The sequence below is a fragment of the Hipposideros armiger genome, unplaced genomic scaffold (assembly GCF_001890085.2).
Source record: "Hipposideros armiger isolate ML-2016 unplaced genomic scaffold, ASM189008v1 scaffold_96, whole genome shotgun sequence".
NCBI classification, from domain to species: domain Eukaryota; kingdom Metazoa; phylum Chordata; class Mammalia; order Chiroptera; family Hipposideridae; genus Hipposideros; species Hipposideros armiger.
Window position 1 is genome coordinate 2,037,919 of NW_017731446.1, and position 21,438 is coordinate 2,059,356.

The window sequence follows — 21,438 nt, forward strand, 5'->3', positions numbered from 1 at the left end:
CCCCCCATAAATTCTGTTCCCGTTGCTCTTGGGATGTTTCTCACTGTGGTCCACGGGGCGTGCAGGATTGAGCCCTCACATCCCAACCTCGTTCCACGCACCCCCTCCAACCTTCTTCCCGATTCCCTGTCGTGGGGGCCTTGTACTCTGCCTGCCGGGGACTCTCTTCCTCCCTCTCCTCTGCTTGCATGTCTTTCAGATCCCAGCTCAGGAGCCTTCCCTGGCCTCTCATACCGGACCAGATCCTCTGTCCTTGGCCCTTGTCTTCCATGAACCTGGCCTCTGTGATAGTTACTGCCGTGTATAATTTTATCTTGTTTATTTTTGCGATTCACAAGGTAGCAGAGTGGTTAAGACCTTCAACTTTGGAGCCAGACTCTGAGTTCAAATTGTATTCTCTCTAAGCCTCAGTTTCCTCATCTGTAAAATGGGGGGGGGGGAATGATGGTATTTGCCTGTCTCATAATATTGTAGAGAATAAAAATGAGTTCTATGTATGAAGGGCTTAGAACTGAGCCCAGCACAGCGTAGGTGCTAATTCAGTGCCAACGATGATTATTCGGATCGCTAGTGTGACTGATCGATCCTGAGAGCCCCAGGAAGGCAGCACCATATCTACTCTGTTCACCGTTGTGACCTTGAAGGCTGGCATATAGTAGGTGTCCAAAGATGCTGACTGTGAACACAGCGAACACCTAAGTGAAGAGCTGTGTCCCTGCAGGCATCCATCATGACGGGCACTGTGCAGAGCGTGGCCCTTGAGGGCCGGCCCGGCCACCGGCCCTGGCGGAGGGACCGGGAGGTACACGCTTCCCCTGAAGAGATGCAGGAGCTGCTGTTGCCGACACCCTTGGAGATGCACAAGGTGGGTGCTGAGGGTGGGTGCAGGAGGCCCGGACGTGTGTCCTGGTGCCATTCGGACTCGCCGTGGGCTCCAGATGGGCTTGCCCCTCACTGGGTTTCATTCCCCACCATGAAATGGGGATTTTGCACTGGTTTCCCAGAACTCCTGTCTCACACACACACACACACACACACACACACACACACACACACACACACACACCCTGTGATGCACACTGAGCTATTTTTATTTAAGTAGACTTACTTTTCTCCCCACTTAAGTTATTGTGTGTGTATATATAAAATATAAAGGCTTCTATGTGTTCTATGTGTATATATGACTATATGTATGTGTGTATATATATCACTACCTTCAATAAGAAGCCAGCTTTTTTGCCATCTATATAGAAAGAAGCCTCTCACCCAATAGCCCTCAGAGATCTCTGAGCCTGCAGCCAGCTCTTTGCTAAATTGCGAGATGAGCAAGTGTTAGGGGTGCCCCTAACATGGGTGCCTCACCGAGACCTTCTCCTGGATAGAGGCAAGAGGATTGAAAAGAACTGAAAAGGAACTCCCTTCCCAAGGGCCTCCATTGTGATTGAGTGCTGTGACCTGGGGGATCTGCTGAGCAGCAGAAGGTGCTACATGGGCGCAGGCAATAAAGCGTGGGGGAGTGCCACTGGGCAAGGGGCCTAGGGCTGGGTCCTGGAGGCATTGAACGCCAGGCCAAGGGATTCCGGCTGCTGTGGGAGGCTGGGACACAGCTCAGCACTCCAGGCACCTCCTCCTCCTTCTGCTCTCAGGTGACCCTCCACAAGGACCTCATGAGGAATGACTTTGGCTTCAGTGTCTCAGACGGCCTCCTGGAGAAGGGTGTCTATGTCCACACTGTGCGTCCTGATGGGCCAGCCCAACGGGGGGGCCTCCAGCCCTTTGACAGGGTCCTCCAGGTAATGCTGCAGCAGGGGCACAGATGGAATGGCCTTTCCTAGCCCTAGGGTAGGGAAAGAGCCTCCACTTCTACCCTGGCTGAGTGGCCTTGGGCAGGTCACCTTCCCTCTCAGAGCCCCAGCTTCTACTCCTGTGAAAAGGGAATAAATAACACTAGTTGTGTTAGTCAGGTTTGGCTCAGTTATGTTGTAGTAACGAACAACTCCTGAATCTCAGTGGCTTAACACTTAGGAACCTTACTCCTCCTGTGCTGACAGAGGCTCCACCCTCTTGTCATTACCTCAGATTCCATGACAGAGAAAACCAGACTGGAAAATCACACATGGGTTTTTCTCTGCCTTCACCTGTCACTCCCCTTCATGGCCTATTGGCCAGAACTAGTCATGTGACCTCCTCAGCTGCAAGGGAGGCTGGGATATGGGGGTGGGAAGATGAAAAGCGATGGGCACACTGGCCCAGCCACCCTGAGCCACTTTTCCCATGCCCCAGCTACTCTTGTTTCCTTGGTGTGATTTCTGCCATATTTGTGCTAAATTTACTGAATATAGACTTTCTCTAAATTGACCAAGTTTTTCAACTTAAATTTATCTTAAAAGGAAACTTTTCTACTCCATTAGGAATGAAAACCCAGTACCCCTTGCTTGAAAATAGAAGGCCAATGTAAAATACAAATAAAATAGAAACAAGGCAATGTCACGAGGCAGGAGGCTGAATGTATGCCTGCTCTCTTGTCTTAAAAATGGAGAGAAGCAGGTGTTAGAGGGGTGCAAAGGATGTACTGGCACCTCCTTAGGACCTTCTCTTTGATTAACCCAACCAGAAGAATTGAAAGAGATGAAGAATGACTTCCTCCTCTGGGCAAGTATTGTAGATTTACCCTGAGTCTGGGCTGGGGCAGCGCCCACATTTAGGAAACCCCACCATTCCCACCCCTCCAGCCCAGGCTGAGCTGATGCCAAGCTGTCCCCTTGGCTGTGCACCACGCAGGTCAACCACGTTCGCACGCGGGACTTTGACTGCTGCCTGGCGGTGCCGCTCCTGGCTGAGGCGGGCGACGTCCTGGAGCTGGTCATCAGTCGCAACCCGCTGGCACAGAGCGGTCGGGCCCCACGAGCACCAGGCCCCAGCAAGCCCCGGATGCTCTGAAGTCAGCGCATGGTCCAGACAGCCAAGGGGGCACCCAGGCAGATCCTGGCTCCCAGGCCTGTAGCTGGGCTGGAGAAGTGGCCACCTACTCGTCCGTCTGTCCATCTGGCAGGCTCTGAGCCATGGACAGGACTTTGTCTCTGTTTTCCAGTTCTGTGGTGACTGGAGTGCCAGGCAGTGAGGTCCCTGCCCCAGTTGGAGTGGCGTCTAGGTCTTTTCTCCATGTTGGGTCTCCAAGATACCCCGGAGGTGCCTGGCTCAATAAGGGATAGGCTACTCAGCCAAGAGAAGAGGGGCCTGGGGGTGGCCCTAGGTCCCCACAGGGCCTCCTCGGAGGGGTGTCTGGTGAGGGGAAAGCCAGCTCACGGTAGGAAGTACATTCTCCCAGCAGAGCTGTGTAGCTGGTATGAGCTGCCAGGGAGTAGTGAGCTCCCTGTCACAGAAGGTGAGCAAACGGGAGCTGGATACCCCAGTGTCGTTGTTGACTGAGGTGTGAGGCATCCCAGTGAGGCATCCACATGAGCTCAGAAGGTTAGTTTCCCAATGGGGGGGGCATTCAGGGTGAGGCTGGGGGGCCACTTCAGCTGGAGAGCTGACCTCCAGGAAGGATGCTGCTTAGGATAGGAGCCCACCTCATTTTGTTCTGTAGAATTCCGGTGTTTGGGATGTGCTGGCTCCGAGATTCTCTACATCCCAGCGTCCCCACTTAGGATAGTTTGAGTTGGGGCATCTGGAATCCAAGAAGCACCAGCCCTTTGATAGGAAAGTCAGTGATTGTTTCATTTTGGAGTCACTGGGTCCAGCGCTTCTGTGATTCGAGACTGCAGTTTTAGACGCACCGGGCTTTGGGCTGAGCCCCTCCTGCTGCTTTTGTAGGATACGTGGCTGCTGACCCATCTGCATCCACCCTTCTCAGCCCAGGTCCCTCGATGAGGAGGGAGTCATTTGGGGACAAAAGATCCAGGGGGCTCCATTCATCTGCCATTCAGTGAAGATGGGAAGCCATGGAAGTATGATGTGTAAGCTGATGCAGCTCCTCCCATGTCCAACTCAGTGGAGGACAAAGGGAGAAGCACAGAGATGAAGGGGGAAACACAGCAGCAGAGAGATAAGCCAGAGAGAGGGGCCATTCTCTCTCACACCCGTTGGTGACAGTGTCCAAAGTGGTCATTCAAGGAAGTTTCTTTCCACTTGAAATCTGGAAGCACTAGCATCTCTTAAACTTGTTTTCTCATTTCCCACAGCCCAGAAACCCTTTTGATTTTGAGAAGGACACAGGGCCTCCACCTGGTGGTCTGCGGTGTGGCCTCTGGGATGGAGGTGGGCAGGCGGGATGCACCCAGGTCTAGGTTTTGCTTTGCCCCTGCCCATCTCTTAAGGGGGTCTCAAGAAAACAGGAGGCACCCACTGCCACCTGCACCCTCCTCCACCCCTGCATGCCCTGGAGGCCCGAAAAACACTCTTCTACTCAAGAGACCAGATGGGGAGTCAAGATGCCTGTTCTTTTCCCACTGGGTCGCTGCTTTGCTGTGTGACCCCCTCTGAGTCTGATACTCCCTACGGACAATCAAGGGGTAGACAGTCTCTGAGCAGGTTTGAGCCTCCCTGTCCATGGAGGCTTCCTGGGCACTCTACCCACGCTCTCCCTGAGGGCCTGCCTCCACGCCCCCCCCCACCGCCACCACACCTCTGCGTCTTGGTCCCCCACACCCTCCCTGGAGAGCCCTTCATGCCCTGGCTGAACTGCTCAGTGCCTCTGCTATCCTGGATTCCTGTGTCAACATCTGCCCCAAAGTGAAAGGGCACTGCCAACCCATCACAGGGGCACCAAGAAAAAGCCAAGGACCCTCAGCTTGGGGGGCCCGTGAGGGGCACAGCAGACATGGCTGCCCGCAGCCTCAACTGTGTGAACTCCAGCCTCTCTGGGCCTATGTCACTTGACAGAGCTGGACAGAACACACTCCGAGGGCCTCTGGGCTTGGTAAAGCCATGTTGGACTGCAGGTGAGGGAAGATGCATCCTGACCCTGACCAACACCCCTCCCTCCCTTGGGCTGAGGTTTCTGCCGTTCCCCCCAGCACACCCTATCCGGACATATGCAACTAGGCCAGGCAGGTGGACCTCCTCGCTATGGCCGGCCTTCTCATATGCAATATTTCTTCTGGCTTCTCATGGGGATTGTTCATCCCAGACTTGTTTCCTGATACCCGTCCCCCGTGAGCATCCTGCCTGCCTATGCATTTTGGATACAGCCCCTGCAACATGCCCCTTCTACCCCCTAAAAGCTGTATTTTTCTCTGGCTGAGATGAAAGCATATTCCTTGTAAAGTATTTTTCTACACGGGGTTTCTTAGGGCTCTTGGGAAGCACCACATGCTAAGGGCCTGCACTGTAAAGGCCATTTGGGGTCTGTTTGGGCCCTGTGTAAATCTGTCTGTCCCACAGAGGGCTGCAATGACTGAGGAGCTTGGGATGGGGTGCTGGTGGGATGATTTGGGGTTTTTAAAATAAAATTACTTAAATGCACCTGGAGTGGGAGGGGTCCTACATTTTTTCTTTTTTTTAACAGAAGTTTATTTTCTCATAATTTTGGAGGCTGGAAGTCCAAGATCAAGGTGTCGGCAGGTTTGGTTTCTTCTGAGGCCTCGCTCCTTGGCTTGCAGATGACTGCCCCTTCACACTGTTTCCTCACATGTTCATCTCTTGGCCTCCTTTTTCTTTTTTAAATCATAGGCTGTCAAGAGTCAGCTTCTGTATGGATCATGTGACAACAGTACCTGCTTTTGATTAATTCATTAATGCATCCATTCAAAAAGTCTGCTTTGTACTATGCATCATTCTAGCCCCTGGGAAAACAACAGGAACAAGATAGATGAAGTCCCTGTCTGCATGGAGCTTATATTCCAGTGAAAGATAAGTGAGCAAAATCGTAAAGAATTCTTTCAGGAGGAATAAAGTTCAATGAAGAAAACAAAACAGTAATGGGGATAAGAGAGTGATGGGGGTGGGGGGACCTTTAGCTCAAGGGGTCAGGAAGGGCTTCGCTGAAGAGGCAATTTTTGTGCCAAGACCTTTAGGACATGAGCCAGCCCTGTGGTGACACGGAGGAAATGCCCCAGGCAGTGGGCACAACAAGTGCAAAGGCCCTGAGGTGGGAATGAACTTGGGGGGTTCAAGGAAGAGAAAGGAAACATGGAAGGGAGTGAAGTTAGAGAACAGAATGAAGGTCACAGAGCCCAATTGTGAACGCTTGGGTGGGGATTATGGATTTTATGGAATGTGCAGAGAGAAGCTGCTGAGGCAGGTGAGTGGTGGGTCTGCTGCCGGGGTGGGGAAGGGGCCAGGAGGTGCCGAGTCTCTACATGGTGTCCTGGGTAGCACGAGCCCAAAGGGCAAGGCTGGGTCCAACCAAGGGAACCACAGTTCTGTGTAGGCAGAGGAAGAGCTTCCCATCAGCTATGCCAGATGGAGTGAGCTCCCCATCTCAGAAGGGGTGTAAGCAGGGGCTGGACCACATCGGGTGCATTTATGTGGCTGTACTAGGAAAGCTGGGGGCTGTAGTATTGCACAGGGCACTGCTGGTCTTCCTAAAGAGATAGCACCTGTCCTTCAGCCTGGCTGCATACCAACCACTGTTCTGAGAGCTTTGCAATTATTCCCTGAATCCTCCCTACAGCCTTCAGAGATGGCTCAATTACCATCCCAACATTACAGATGAGGAAATGAGGCACAGAGAGGTTAAGTAACTTGCCCAAGGTCACACAGGTAAGAAGGGATGGAACCGGGATTTGAACACAAGCCATATGGCCAAAACACTCAGAGGAGTAAGGAAGGTGGACAGGGCCATCAGAAAGGCAGCCAGCCAGAAAAAAAGGGAGGAGGAAGATGTTATTCTAACACTGTCTATAAATAATGAATTCCTGAGAAAGAATATTGGTCTGAGAAGTCGAAGAAAGGACCCAGCGGACTTCCCTGACCTCGCCCACTCACATTTGGAAGGCTGTGCAAAACATCAACCCTTTTCTGGCTTCAGTTTCCCCACCTCTACTAGTGGGTTGGGCTCACAAGCCCCCAGGCTGAGGGCATCTGTGCCAACCACTGACCTTTTGGGGTCCAGAGCGTCCTCCCCTCTGAAGTCCCAGTTTGAGGTCTCTATTTGCTTCCCTCCAGGACTTGCCACTTACCTCTCTTCCTGAAGCCTCCCAACCCCTCTTGCACTTGGCAATAAGAGAGCCCTGATGGGATGCGATCACCTGGTGGGAGGGCTGAGGGGGCAGGGGGGGTACGGGTACCAACTCAGGTTAGTGCTCCCCTCCCCAAATCCCCTTTCTGGGCTTCCAGCAGGATAACCCTGGGCTGGGAAAGGGGGAAAGGAAGCCAGAGCAGGTGAGGGCATGATGCCTTATGAATCTTACCTCTAATCACCCCTCAACCCTTGAAGTGGGTGGTGGGTTATTCCAGATAGGGAAATTGAGGCTCAGGTGATGGTGTGAGATCTCCCAGCTGCACAGGGCTGGGCATGTAGCAAGCGGGCTTCACCCAGTAGGATCGGTAGAACCGCCAGAATAGACTCAGGAGTCTGTGGACCTGGGTGCAAATCAGCTCTTTTGCGGACTTGCTGTGTACCCTTGAGGAAACCAACTGGAAGTCCTAGCCTTGAGTCCCAACTGGAAGTCTCTGCCTCAGTGTCTCCAACCTTGGATAACAATACCCACCTTTGAGGAGCTTTCTGGAGTGGGACTGAAAGCCCTTTATAAACTGTAAAGCACTTGCCAAACACAAGAAAAAAACAGCTTCATTGAAAGAGAACCCACACGTGTTGGATTTAAAAAGGAAATGTTTATTTTCATGTTATAAGGTGATTACAAACTCCTCTAAAAAAAAAGCAAAGATGAATTTAAAATATCGATATACATATTTATCTAAAAAGCAAAAGGGGAAAGGAAACACCCTGCAAAATACAGGGATTCATATCATAAAACATTTATACACAAAAGCTTGTATATTGCAAGACTGAATTACACACCAAGGATCTTATTCAAATACAAATGTTCCTCCTCAGAAGAGTCTCTCGTTGGTTGATTTTTTTGTTTTTTTTACAAAAGTTTAAAATATTTTAAAAATATTTTGAAGTTTTAAAAAAAAGTCCTGATGAGCCAGACATATTTCTGAAAGGAGGCAAGACCCACGTTCTCAGCTTTCTCTTGTGCTAAATACAGTCACAGTTGCTAGGGATTTGAAAATTAATTGGGTAAAAAAAAAAAAAATGGAGCAAACATCTCAGTTTGAAGCCAAATGTATCACAAGATGCTCCACCCCTCAGGGACCTCGTCAGAACATGTGTGTAGTGACACCCACAAGAGAACAACGAAACAGCTTCCTATTAAAACAAGATGCATTCTGAGGGCCAGGCATTGAGAGAGGGAGGGACCCATATTCCTCTCCAATTTTGATATCTGGGTTTTTGTTTTGTGACTTTGTGCTTGTTGCATTTTTGCACAGTGGTATTTACAGCATCCATGTCAGCCTAGCTTGGGGACGCCTGACCTTGGATCTGAGGGCTAGATGGGCCCTGTAGCCGCCTCTGGGGTCCTTTCCTGGCCTGTGTCTGAGGTTTGGGGGAAAGGAGGCACCTCTGCCTTCAGCACTGGCTGCCCAGAGCATTCCCCATTCCAGGGGGGCAGTGTTGAGAGATGCTGGCTGGGCCACTGGCCACTGTGCTGTGGCACTTGGTGACACAAGAATGCCCTGTGCTAGGCTGAGAAGGGCTAACCCTTTGTGCTTCACCACAGTCTCTGGGGGTGTGAAAGAGGGACCAGAGGTACAGAGAGGGTGCTGCATGCTGCCTGGAAATCAGAATGCAAGGCTGCCTGGGAATATCCCACGTGGCCTCAGGCTGAATCCTGCCTAAGGGTCCTGCCTCTTATACACCATCAGGCTTCTTTGGGCCTCAGTTTCCAAATGTGCCATAGGGATCTTAATGCTTAACTCACAGAGGGCTGCTGGGTGCAGGGGCAAGGTGAACAGGGTGAATAGGTGAGCCACAGCTTGGGGTCCAGCTGGCCCCTGAGGATGGCCAGGGGGTGGTGGGTGCTGCTCACCTGGTCCCTAAACGCTGGGGATGGAGCATTTCCTTTTTCCTAAAGGCTCATCTTTGGTCTTCAGGGAGAACAGTGGGGAGCTGCACTCGCCACTCGCCGCATACACATCAGAGGATCGGAAGCCGGAACTGACTGCAGACAGTCTGGTTCCAGTCTCAGCTCGCTGTACCAAAGTCCCTCCCCTGCTCCAGTCTTCAGTTTCCCCATTTTACAAGGGTGTCAACTGGGAGGCCCCAGCACCCTCTCCATCACTGACCGTGTGGCTCCCCTGCAGGGATTAACATGGCCCAGCTCAGTGAAGCTTCTCGCTAGGTGAGATTTATACTGGGGCCCTCACCCACTTCTAAAACAATTCTTCAAACAGCTCCCTCGCATCCCTTCTAGATCTGACTGACCAGACTATGGGCAGACATCAACATTTCCGACCCATCCCAGGCAGAGAGACAGGTGGACCAGAGTCATGAATGCCAATGACAAGTTTCCTTTATGTGGAGATATATAAAAGTCACACATCATTACACGTTGTACTCATAGAGCCAAGTTCTGAGGATACATGAGAACTAGGGTCGAAATTGGAGACAGGTGCCGGGGAGACTGTTGAGGAATGGGCTTGGGGCAAGTGGCTGACCTTCCTTCTAGGTGGGACCTGGGGACTTGGTCTGCATGTGTCTTTGGTCTAGAATTTGGTCTGGGAATCAGATAAGAGGCCTTCCTCGGGCCATTTCCAGAATGTTGCAATTTGTCTGCCATCCTGTGGCCTTTCACTTGGGGCCCGAGCCCTGGAGGGGAGATGTCGCCTGAAATGGCCACAGATGCCCAGATAGCCACAGCTCACCAAGGCCCCCTCGCTCCCACACGTCACCTGTCCCCAGTCGCTGACAGTGGTTAGTTTACTAAAGTTCCATAAGACAGAGGAAAACAGGTCACATTGCTACTCAGTAAAATTAGGGGGGAAAAAACATAATAAAATCAAACCAGACACTGCGGCAACCATAAATACATAGAAAAACAGAACACGTTAGAACTGTGAACAGTTTGGAATAGGTGTTGTTTGGCAGAGTATATGCTTTGGAAACAGCGAAATATGAAAGCTTGCCAAAGACAAGAGGTTCAGAACTGCCTCTGCCCCTTCGGAGGGGGACACCAAAGGCTCCTCCCCCTCCCGAATTTGGGGAGGCGAGTTCCAGGATTCAGAGAGTCCCCTCTCTGAAAACCTGAGCTGGACTTTACTCTCCACATCACTAGAGGCAGTAACTGCTGTTCGTGACAATGTTGCAGTTTAGTTTAGACTCTGAACTTGGAAGGGACTGTTTAAATGGCACAGTTTAGGTCCAAACGGGAGCTGGGTGGACAGGGAGCTAGGTGGAGGTGTGTCCATACTCGGGATTTTAAAGGTGGAGTACCTTCTCTCCTGGTTCAGAGGATGCCACTGTACATAAGGCTCTTGGTCGAGCCAGTTCTGGGGTGCCAGCCCCCTGAACAACCCCAACTTCCCTCACTGCCTCTCCTCAGTTTCCACTTAGTGCGTATCTGACACCAGCTGTTGCAGGGGTTGTGAAATGAAGAGTTGTATTGTCTCCCAGGGGCTACCAAGGGTGGTTCACTCTGCACTTGCAACTGAACTGGGAGGCGAGGTTTGGGAGCATTTCACACGATTCAAAGATTCAGTGAACCTCCAAAGATGCTCTTGGCACTCCCTGCGAGGAGCCAGGCTGGCCCTGGGCTGGGATCTTCAACACGAGCTCGTCAGGGGTTTTCCAGCCTCTGGGAGATGAGGGTAAAGAGACAAGGGGAAAAAAGCACCCCTTCCCGACACCGGGCCCCCTGAACCCTGGGGCCCACATCCTTTGGTCCACTCGCTCACCCCTTGTCCCTCACCAAATACGTGGTGCTTCCCTCCTACAGGCAGCTTTGAGAGATGTCCGCTGGGGAATGACCAAAACCTGATAGGACCCCACAGAAATGCGACAGACCCATCTGTGTGAGGATCAGAGCCCTGAGACGGCCAGCTCCTCCTGCTGGGCTGGCATCAGGCCTCTACCTGGGACATCCCAGGAAGGACAGCGGCTGAGCAGTCGGCTTCACAAGGACTCCTGAACGCCTGAGCCCCATCCTCACCAGCCCTATGCTGAATGGTTCTGACAGTCCATCTGACAATCCGTCCTTGATCTCAGAATAAAAGGTGGGATTTTGTTCCTAGTGGAATGGCTTCTACTGCTCTTAGAATCAGACTTTTGCTGTAGGGCTCACCTGTCAGCTTTAAGTCAGGGCCTTGATCTGAGGACTGGTTCATTATTTTGGCATCTCTCTTCTTGGCTAAAACAAATATAATGAGGCGTTTCCTCACAGCCCTCCTCTCTCTAGCCCCTCTGGGTCTGGCCAGTGGGTGAGGCCCTCTCCCTGCTTTTTGCTTCTACTTGAACCAGGTTTGGGAGGTACTTCACCTGTAAAATGGGTCTGCTGTCCCAGGAAAATTCCACCCTGTGTTTTTTTGGGGCAGAACTTTCTGCCAGCTACACAAGCACCGAAGAATTGCTTTTGAAAACGAGATCTATTGCTGGCAAGAAGATCAATTCAAGTGGTAAAAGTGTATGACAATCTCTAAGTGTATATATAGTTATATGTTAAAAAAAATACAAAGAAAAATTTACCAAGTTCCCATAAAATACATCTAATTCAGTATGAAAGCTCTGCCTCGCCCTGGACTTTCTGCCCATGGGTTTTCTTTTTTTTTTACAAAATATCCCCAAATCAAAACAAAATACACATACACACGACACCACACACACACACGCACACACACACACGCACACACAGTAATATTTTCTGTGACAATTAAAAAAAAAAATCCTAGTGCAAATATAAAGCTCTGTAAACCTGGTCCTATGAGAATCTAATGTTAGTAAACAGCAGGAAAGCAGCCCCGTCAACCCGAGAGAGCTCACATCATAGTCTCCACTATGATGTGGGTCGGTTTCATGAGAGCGCCATTCATGGCCAGGTGGGAGCTGTAGGGTGTGGCCCCCTCTCGCTCCACAGCCCAGCGGTTGGGTTCCCTCGGGGTCAGCAGGTACTTGAGTCTCTGGAGAAGGAAGGGGACAGGAGTGGGAGGAAGTCAGGCAGCCTGGTTCCCTTTTCACCACGGGCATCTATCCCCCTACTGCTTAGCCTCTGGCAAACTACTGCCCTCTCTGGATCTTCCATTTCATCCACTGGCAAATAAAGGAGTTGAGCTAAGGTGCTCCTAAGGTCCCGTCAGGCCCCAAATCAGGGTAGAATTTCAGTCGGTCGTTTCCTTGCCAACCCTGCTGACACACCTCAGGAATGGGGGCTGGAACTGCCAAGCCCTGACTTCTGTTTCCCATGGAGCAGACATACTAGTATGCCTCACTGTGATCCCTAGCCCCGATTTCTCTGACTTGCAAAGCAGCTGAGTTTCTGCAATCTGTATGCCCAAAGTTGGATAACTGTCTTGAGCCTCCCGTGACTCCCACCTTCCCCAAAGAGAAACTCCACACTCCTCAGCCTCCCACAAGCTACATGCATTTCCTGTCTTCTCGCAGAAGGGTCTCCCCATTTCCTTGCAGGCATCCAAGTTCCCTGCCACTCCCTGCCCCCACCCCTGCAGGTTCTGCCTGGACTTGGAGACCACTGCTTGTATCGGAGCTGCACCTTCCAACAGGGGAGCCAGAGCCTGGACTGCAGGAGAATTCTCACATCACTTCCGGGCAGAGTGAGTTCTGTGCTCCTAGCTGGTAGCCCACTCAAGGAATTAGTGAGGAAAAGAGTCCTCCGCAATGGCAGAACTGGGACTCAAAACTCAGGACTCCTGCCTCCCAGCCCACCCCTGTCAAGTGTCCACTCAGAAGCTTAAATAGAACGCAGTTGTGAACAAGCAGTTCTCTCGGCATTCAATTTAGGTATATAATACTTTTTTAAGCTGCTTATTAGAAGCTACATTATTTCACTTGAAAATCCAGATTTCTATCGTCTCTTTAAAAATTGCAAGATCTGGCACCTCCAGACCCCACGTTCCCTCCCGGTAATAACTGGCCAGAGCTGAGCACATGGCTACCTGCTGTGGATTTCCATCGCCTTCTCCAGTGTACTCCCCACCCTGCCCAAGTGCTGCCCTCATTTGGGTTGCCTGCCTGGTCCCTGGAGGAACCGACTGGAGGCCCCAGGTAAAGTTTGAGAGGTGGCATGCCAGCAGGAAGGGTAGGCTCTGCTCCCCTTTCATTGCTCTGCCTGTCTGCACATCTGCATAATGGGGTGTGCACACGGAAGGTAGGACAAGAGGCAAACACCACAGGCAGCCACCTGGGCTCCCTTTATATGGGAGGTGAGATGCAGCTGGGCTCCTCCCAGGACCAAGACCTGGGTTTGCAGAACCTGGCTCAGAGAGATGTCCATAGCTGGGAGGACACCTTCTGAACAGGTGGGAGCCCCGGGGCGGGGGGGCATATAGAGCAAAGACAGGTGGCTCACTCACCTTCAGAGGAGGGGGTTATGTTTGTAGATGAGGAAAAGATGTAAGTTGGGGTAGATTCCTCACCCGCCCCCTCACCAATCCCACTCTGACCAAACCTCTAAACTGAGGTTAGAACAATATTTCAAAATTAAGCTTTGAAGGGACACAAGTTAGTGACCTGTCAGGTAGTGTCCCTCTCCCATGGTTGAACAGTGCCCCGCCTCGCATGGGTAAACTATGTAATTGCTGTGGGCAGTGATCAATCAGAAAAGACATCCAAGCCCCTGTGCTATGCCTCCAACTAACCGTTTAGTTTCTGGATGGTAGGGATATTCTGAAGATTCCCAGGGAGGGGCTGGGTTGGCATAGGGTATGTTAGGAGAGTGCCTGGAGGGCTCAGGGCAGTAGCTATTGCCCATCTGTCCCAGGCCTAGTAGTTCAATATTTTAACAAACGATAGGCCATTCAATGTTCTGGCTGAGTACTGGGGTCCTTCCCTGTGTCCCCTGAGAAAACACAGCGAGCCCAATCCTGCAGGAACACCCCAGGGCTGTGCTGGCTCAGACAGACTCAGCTTCTGTGTTTTTCTCCCTGGCACACCCCTGCCTACTTCGTTTGTCTTGGGAAGGCTGGTCCCTTTCTGCCTGGCCTCTCCTCCCCACCCCCCCCCCCCCAACCAACACCTCCAGGCCATTCCTCTGCCCACAAGGAAACCGGCCCAGCCTAAGGGGGAGCCAGGGCCCCAGGACATCCTGGCTCCAGATTTTTAAGAGAATAACAATAAAAACAGCCCAGAACAAAACAGTGCAGTCTTGGAGCCAGCCCAAGCCCAAAGGTTAAGGGAGATTCTAAGAAAAGGATTTCTTGGAAAGAGTCCCGGCTTTTGCCAGGCCTGGAATCTACAGTATTGTCAGAAGAATTTCTGAGAGGAGGTGGGCTGTGCGGAGGGGGCCTTAGGGGGGCAGACTGGCAGACACAGAGGCCTGGAAGCAAGAGGCTCTGCCTTGGGCAGAGGTGGCTTCTGAGGGCCAGGCAGCAGATGAGGCCACCGATCTGGGGAGGGGTATACCAGCTTGCTCTGGGCTTATCTGCCACTTGACTGCAGGGTAAGGGGGGGCTTCTGGGCGGACCTCAGGCTTCCTCCCCGGCTCATCTCAGCACTTCAGAAACGCAGCTCCACTGCTCCCAAGATAAAGCCCTAGCTCTTAGCTTGGCATCCAAAGCTGCTATCACCTCTCTAGCCTCATCGTCCACCCCCCAGAACATGTCACTACGGTCCAAGTGCTGTCACACCTCCTAGCACCATAAACCACATGCTCCTGTTTCACATTTTCTGCTTGGCAAATTCCTCCTCCTGCCAGAGTCCTGCTCTGAATGTCACCACAGGGCCTTCTCATGATGCAGTGTTCTCATGATACGCTCTCCCACCCACAATCTCAACCGCTCCATGGGGCAGGTAGGGGTCTAGGACTCAGAGAGGGCAAGTGATGCGCCCAAGGTCACAGAGCAAATGGACAGCAGGCTGGCCTCCCCCTCAATCCAGCTGGGGCCCTGTACTCACCACGAGGAACGGCCCTTCCGTCTGGCAGAGGCGGATGACCATGACCAAGGGGACACACACCATGGAGGACAGGGCCAGGCTCCAGCCCAGCCCGATGGCCCAGGTGGGGTACACGTACACTTTGTTGTAGGTCAGGGGTACGTACTTGACGAGAGAGAAGATGAAACATCCCTGTGGAGAGATGGGGGCAGTCAGGGCTATCTCAGGCATCAGGGGTGGGGGGCTTCTGGGACCAGGGTAGGCCCCACCCAAAGAGTCTCACACCCTTCTCCACTCTGCAGCATAAGGACCTCCCCCAATGCAAATCTGACTGAGTCACTTCTCTGCTCAAAACCTTCTGTGGCTCCCCAACGCCTTCAGGGTGCAGGCCACACTCCTCAGCCTGGCTGGAATGTCACCAGGAGCTGTGCCCCTTCCCCTCGCCCTATCGCCTCCTCTTCCTCCAAGTCTACACTCCAGGTACCCTGAATTCCTTCCAGCTCCTCAGCCACTGGCCCCAAGGCCTTAGTCCAGGCTGTTCCCTCTGACAGGACCTCTTTCCCCTCACTTTCTCCTCCTTCTAATTTAGCTTTAAATTAGCTTTAAATTTACCTTACTGGCCCAGGCCCTGCCCAGACTCAATGGGGCACCCATACTTTTCCTTCCCCAAAAGCGTGTGATCACTCACAATCACTTCCTCGGCACACGGCGCCCCACCCAGCCTGAGTCAGTGAGGGTGAGAAGTGTGTGTCTTGTTCTCCTGTTTCTCTAACACTTGGTGCAGTTCCAGATGCACACAGTAGGTGCACAACAAATGCTAGCTGCATGGGTGACATCCTTTTCCCCCCTCCTCACCCATCTCCACCTCCAAGTACCAGGCCCAGTCCCCCAGGACAAAGTGTGGACCTGGGCCTTGCCCTATTGGGTGTCCACAGCCCAGCCTTGAGCCCCCGCACACGGCCAGTGGCTATAAGCATCCATGAACAGCGGGGTGGGAAGAGGTGGTGTGAGCTCTGAGCCCCAAAGCCTGTGCCAAAACCCCATTGCCACATAAGGCTGGCTGGGAGGGCCCAGGGCTCCTGCTCTAGTCAGAATGACAGCATCTCAGAGTATAACCCAGGCTGTCTCGGATGACCCACGATGTGAAAGTGACTTAAATCCTCATTATCTGATAACTGGGGTTTGATGGGAAGACAAATCTATCTACATCAGAACTGATGACAGGGAAGGAAGAGAGCGTTAGGCTGCAGATGCCTTCCATTGGGCACCCGCTGCATGCTTGGCCTGGTTGTTTCTGTCCTTATTTGTGGGGTTGTAGCTTAGACAGGGAAAGTGCCGGGAGATGGCTGCTCTGTTTTTTCCCAACATGAGGAAGCTTGTACCTGCCGGAGACCCACACCTGCCTGTCACATTCCTCTTCCTACTAGGGTGGCTTCATTCTCTCACCGTAGAATGCAACCTATTTCTGATCTATGCAACTCCTCAGGAAGGGAGTGAGGAAGAAACTGATGGTCAGAGTGGTGAGAGGCGGTGCCCACAAACATGAAGTGAAAATGAGAATGTAGGCTTTGAACCCAACAAAATTCATCTCTAGAAATAAACTCACCGATTGTGGTGGTTACTGGCTGCTATTTTTATGGGGAAAATATATGCCTCAGGTGCAAAGGCCAAAACCGTATTAAATAATAACAGTAACAACCTAAGGTTGTCGGCTGCCACTCAGTCTCTTCGTTTTAAAATGAGGGAAACAGGGGCCTGAGAGGGAAGGGACTCACCTGAGATCACACAGTGAGTTAATGGCAATATTGACTTATTCTTGCCAAAGACAGGGGTCACTGACGGGAGGGCCCATTTGTTCCTCAGCCCTGGTCCCTACATGCAATATAATTGCCGTTTGTTCTTCCCAAGGTGTGAGCCGAGAACAGCAGAGCAGATGGGTTCCCCTGCAATTGGCTCCAAAGCTCACAGCTGGTTTCAAACACTGACAGGAAAGCAGCTTTTGCCTCAGAGGACTTCCCTTTGGCTGGAGCCTCTGAGCAGGGCCTCGAAGCAGGCAGGGTGCCTGGGTATGCTGATGGCAGGCGAGGGAACCCTGGCGGGAAGAGGAATGTGGCACCTCATCGCCCTTGGGTCCTGGGCAGGTATGCAGCTTCTTTGATCTTGGGAGAGCTCAGAGTATCTCTCTGCTGGGATGTCCCCTCTCTAGCCACAATCCCCACCCTGCCATGGAAACACCACATTTCCAATGTCTGTGGCCTCTCCTTCGGACGTCCTAATGGCCCTTTAACATCATCAGTGACTGAAGCTGGGCTTGTGAGCTCTGGAAGGGTCTGAGGAAAGGCTATGTGCTCCATGAGGACCCCCTGAGTTTCTCAACATGCCCTGATACATTTTCCTCTTTGAGAACGCTGTGCCTTTGTACAGGCTGGTTCCTCCGCCAGGAATGCCCTTCCTGTTTTCTCTCCCTGACAAGCTCCTACTCACTCTTCCAAACTCATCTCAAGCTAACCTGGAGCCAACTGCACCACCTTTGTCCAGGCAGAGCTGTCACTAGACTTGTTACATGCATTTCCCAGCACTTGGCAAATGCTGAACTCAGGATGGTTTAGCAGATGAGAAAAGGCTACAACCCACAGCCAGGCAGAAGAAAACTCACAACACAGAGAACTGGAGTGACCACGGCCCAGCTGTACTTCATCCAGGGCCCCGGCCGATAGCCGATCATGTCTTCAATACCGTCATAAAAGTTATCGCTGCCTGCAAGACAATGAAGTGATCAGATGGTGACACTTGTCCAATGCCAGCATCCACCCTGACAATAGCAGAGCAAGCGCTCAAGGGCCATAAGGGGTCTCTGGGGCCTGATCTAGGTCCCTGTCTTATACCACATAAACCCAAGTGTGGCAGGTATTTATCTAAACTCATCTAAAATTCAAAATTAACTGGGCATCTTATATTTTGGGGGCCACCTGAGGCATACCAACCCAAATCCTGGTGTGACCAACTCAAGGTCTCAAGGCGGTCCTAATGGACCATTCCTGAACCCTAGAGTAGTTAATCATAGACAGACCCCTGTACCGCCAAGTTATGTGTTTGTTAAAACATACAGTCACATCCTGCACCTTCAGCATGGGGAGAATCTATAGTATGGCTACCACGATACTATTCGTGTAGCAATGGGGTAGCCTTCAGATGAAAAGTCCTGGTAGGGAAGGCCTTTGTATTTAAAGAAGAATGAACTCCCCTTAGAATTCTGTTTCTGAAGGTTTTAAATAGAGAGACCCAAAGGAGAGACCTGGGGAAGAATATGCAAAAACCAGTACTCACCATATATCCAGGCAATAACAAAACATTCAAAGAATGCAACCCACAAAAGGCATACACCGCTAGCTGCATAGTAGTCAAAGAGTTGAAACACATACATGCCACCCTGTGAAGGAAAAAAACCAGAGAAGGTTGATTGGTTGTTTGGTATCTAATTGCCTTAATATATAAAGAACTCTGACATATTAGTAAGAAAAGGCTATGATAATGGGCAAAGGCTATGATAACCAGATACCTGTGTAAAATGATTCTCTACTTCATGTTTGATAACACACACACACACGAAAGCAAACCAACATGTCTCCCTAAGCAAAACCTGATGGGTTCCCTGAAGCCTGCTTCCAAAGGAGGAACTTAAACCCCACAGATTTCAGCAACATGCAGCTGCTCAGTGTGTGGACTTGTGAGCTGCCTTTTGTGGGGGAGGTTTCTTTACAGGCACTTCCAGGAAAAAAAACATTTACTTTCACTTCCAGTAAGGAAAAGTGGTGATGGGAAACCTTGAATTGAGCCTGGAGGCTAACGCAACCCTTTGCTGAAGAATATTGGGAGGTGGGTGGGGAGCTGTACAAGAGTGTGTGTGTCCTGGGCCTGTGCGAGGCTCACATGCTTATGTTATTTAGTACAAGAACCTGCTTTTCTGGCCCACCTCTTGCTAGACATGCTAAACCACTGCTGCCTTAGACACTCTTTCTCCCTTCCTCTCTTCGCTTCTTTATCCCACTTTACATGGGTCCTCCTCTGGCCCCTACCCCCCTCCGCTGACCAGCAACACTTGTGGTCAACCAGACCTAGTAACCCACCATCTGCAGTATTTACCCTCAAGAACCACCTCCGCTCCAGGCCTGTGAAGGGCTGCTGCACAGAGTCATGAGTGAACAGGGCTGTTGTTAAAATGGATTTTAGCTGAAGCATGCCTCCGCCCAGGCCTCCCAGGATAAGGGAGAGACAGAGAGGAACACTGTTGCCATGATAACCCAGTGGGAAAAGATGTAGGGGGAGTTTGGGTCCACTAGTGGGTTCCCCCTCACAGTGTAGGCTGAGTCCCCTGGGCAGGGCAGGACCCCTGAATTGAGTGGGGTTTGGAGATTACCCACCCTGGTCCTCTCATCCAGTTGTTAGGGGAACCAGGGAGGTGGTGTGGCCTTGAATTGCTCTGAGACATGTATCTGAGGCACCAAAGGCCCTGCAAGGGGAGGCCCCTCGTGCCAGGTGAGAAAGAAGTCACCTACCTCCGTCACCATCGTCAGCCCGAGCAGGTAGCTAATGCTACATATCAAGGCGATGAAGATTTCCCGACGGAAACCCTTCCTTAGGAAGGACGGGTAAAGATCAACCAAGGACGTGATCTGTCCTTCGACTTCAACAAACTGGGGGGGGAAAAAAAGAGCAATTGAGTGGTAGATGCCCAGTACCTCCCCTCTGCTTAGAGGAGAGCCAGGCACACAGAGTTGCCCTTTGGGGTCAAGTCCAAACGTGAACTTGGAGGCTCTGCCTGAGGGTCAGGTCATGGTAGCCCACGCACAGTTCTCCTTGTATTCCACACCTCACATCACTGCCAAGGCTCGTCCAGCCACCAGAATGCCTTTCCCTTCCCATTCAAGACTCAGCTCAGGAATGACCGTTTCTCTGAAGCCAATGCTGACCCTCTGCCCTGGTATGTTGACACAACAACCTCCCCCTACTTTGGCCTTGGTGCTCTCTGAAGCAGGGGCGGTACGCCCTCATTTCCAGGCTTTGAGTGCCCAGCCGGGCCAGGCACAGGGTTGCTCAACAGACACATGACGAATGAGGAGGCAACCAAGGGCAAGTCTGGGCCTCAATTCCCCCATCAGACACATATGGGGGCTTTTAACCCTTTGGGGACCGTAGGCCAACAAGAGAATTTTGCATGTGTGTGTGTACTCCTCCATGCTCATAGGCGTGAGCCCAATGCAGCCATGGCTCCAGGGCTCAGGGACCCCGGGAACCCATCCCGGGGCTTCCAAATGTGAGGTAACATCCTAGAGTGACTCTCAATCTCTAAATCTTCCCATCTTTGCACCTAACAATTTGTCTTGGAGACTGTTCCATATCATTTCATGGAGAGCTGCCTCGTTTTTAAAATGGAGGGGTCAAACTCCATCCTGTGGACACATATCATCATGGACCCAATCAGTGCCCACCCGATGGCTTCCAGGCTCTGTAGCTACGGACCTGGGCAAGGACTCTTCCCCTATATCTGTCTTTAGGTGCATGTGCACATGGAACCATAGCACAATCTATACAAATGAAACTTCAGGATTAAGGGGCTAGTAGACGCATTTTACATTGGGATGGCTGTGGACAAACTGCCCTGCCAATCAACTCACCCTCTGAGGCTAATCTGATTCCTTTAAAAGTTGAAAAGCTAAAACCTCCACCCGTCCGATCTGTTCTCTCATCTGGGAGAGGCTTTTGGGAAGGGCGTTGCCCCAGCATTCCTATAGGACAAGTCCAACCCCTTACTCCTCTGGGATGCATGTACCACAGGAGGATCAGGGAATACAAACAAGGAGTGGGTCCCTTTCATGTGCTGAAAGGGGCAGGAGAAATGACTTCTGTTGCCAGGAATTCAGGAAGAGATGACCAAAAGGTTCTTGAAAAGGGAACAAATACAAGAGGCTGATATTTTGACCTCTGAATGATGTGTCGGCTCAAGGGGTTTTGAACCTAAATCGCCACTGAATTACAGCAAACCTGCAGCTCAAATGTTAAGCTTCAAAAGGAGTTTAAAAACAAAGGTTCTTTCTTTCTTCAAGATAGGGAAATTACAGACAGGAAGATCCAATGTCACCGTGAGTCAGGGTCAAGACCAGCACAAGCCCCTCGTTTCCAAATTTCCTGCATTTCCAAGGAACACCACCCCCACCCCTCACCCCTGCTCCACCAGCCTCTTCAGGCCTCCCTCACTTAATAGGTATGTGGCCCTGACTTTTCCAAGCCTCCTCCTGTAAAATGGGAGGAAACTGCCTACTCAGCAGGGATGCGGAGACATTTGAAACCATTCAAGTGAATTGGCAATTGGGTAATTAATCGTAACC

At 51.5% G+C, this 21,438-nt stretch overlaps 2 protein-coding genes across 5 annotated transcripts in view; one reads left to right on the plus strand and one right to left on the minus strand.

Moving 5' to 3' along the window:
* The window catches only part of GRIP2 (glutamate receptor interacting protein 2), a 59,924-nt gene extending 54,491 nt beyond the window's left edge, over positions 1-5,433 (plus strand). Inside the window, exons 19-22 of the mRNA XM_019645954.1 lie at positions 200-284; positions 722-865; positions 1,647-1,793; positions 2,782-5,433. Coding sequence (XP_019501499.1) covers positions 200-284; positions 722-865; positions 1,647-1,793; positions 2,782-2,940 — 535 coding nt within the window. The 3' untranslated portion in view covers positions 2,941-5,433. The remainder of the gene's footprint in view (positions 1-199; positions 285-721; positions 866-1,646; positions 1,794-2,781) is intronic.
* A 2,747-nt stretch (positions 5,434-8,180) lies between these two features.
* Positions 8,181-21,438, minus strand: part of SLC6A6 (solute carrier family 6 member 6) — an 88,755-nt gene continuing 75,497 nt past the window's right edge. For all 4 annotated transcript variants that reach the window (XM_019645981.1, XM_019645982.1, XM_019645984.1 and 1 more), the window contains 5 exons: positions 19,609-19,746; positions 18,380-18,482; positions 17,709-17,809; positions 15,074-15,244; positions 8,181-12,123 (listed from right to left, as the gene is read on the minus strand). In XM_019645981.1, the coding sequence (XP_019501526.1) occupies positions 11,983-12,123; positions 15,074-15,244; positions 17,709-17,809; positions 18,380-18,482; positions 19,609-19,746 (654 nt within the window). In that variant the 3' untranslated portion in view covers positions 8,181-11,982. The remainder of the gene's footprint in view (positions 12,124-15,073; positions 15,245-17,708; positions 17,810-18,379; positions 18,483-19,608; positions 19,747-21,438) is intronic.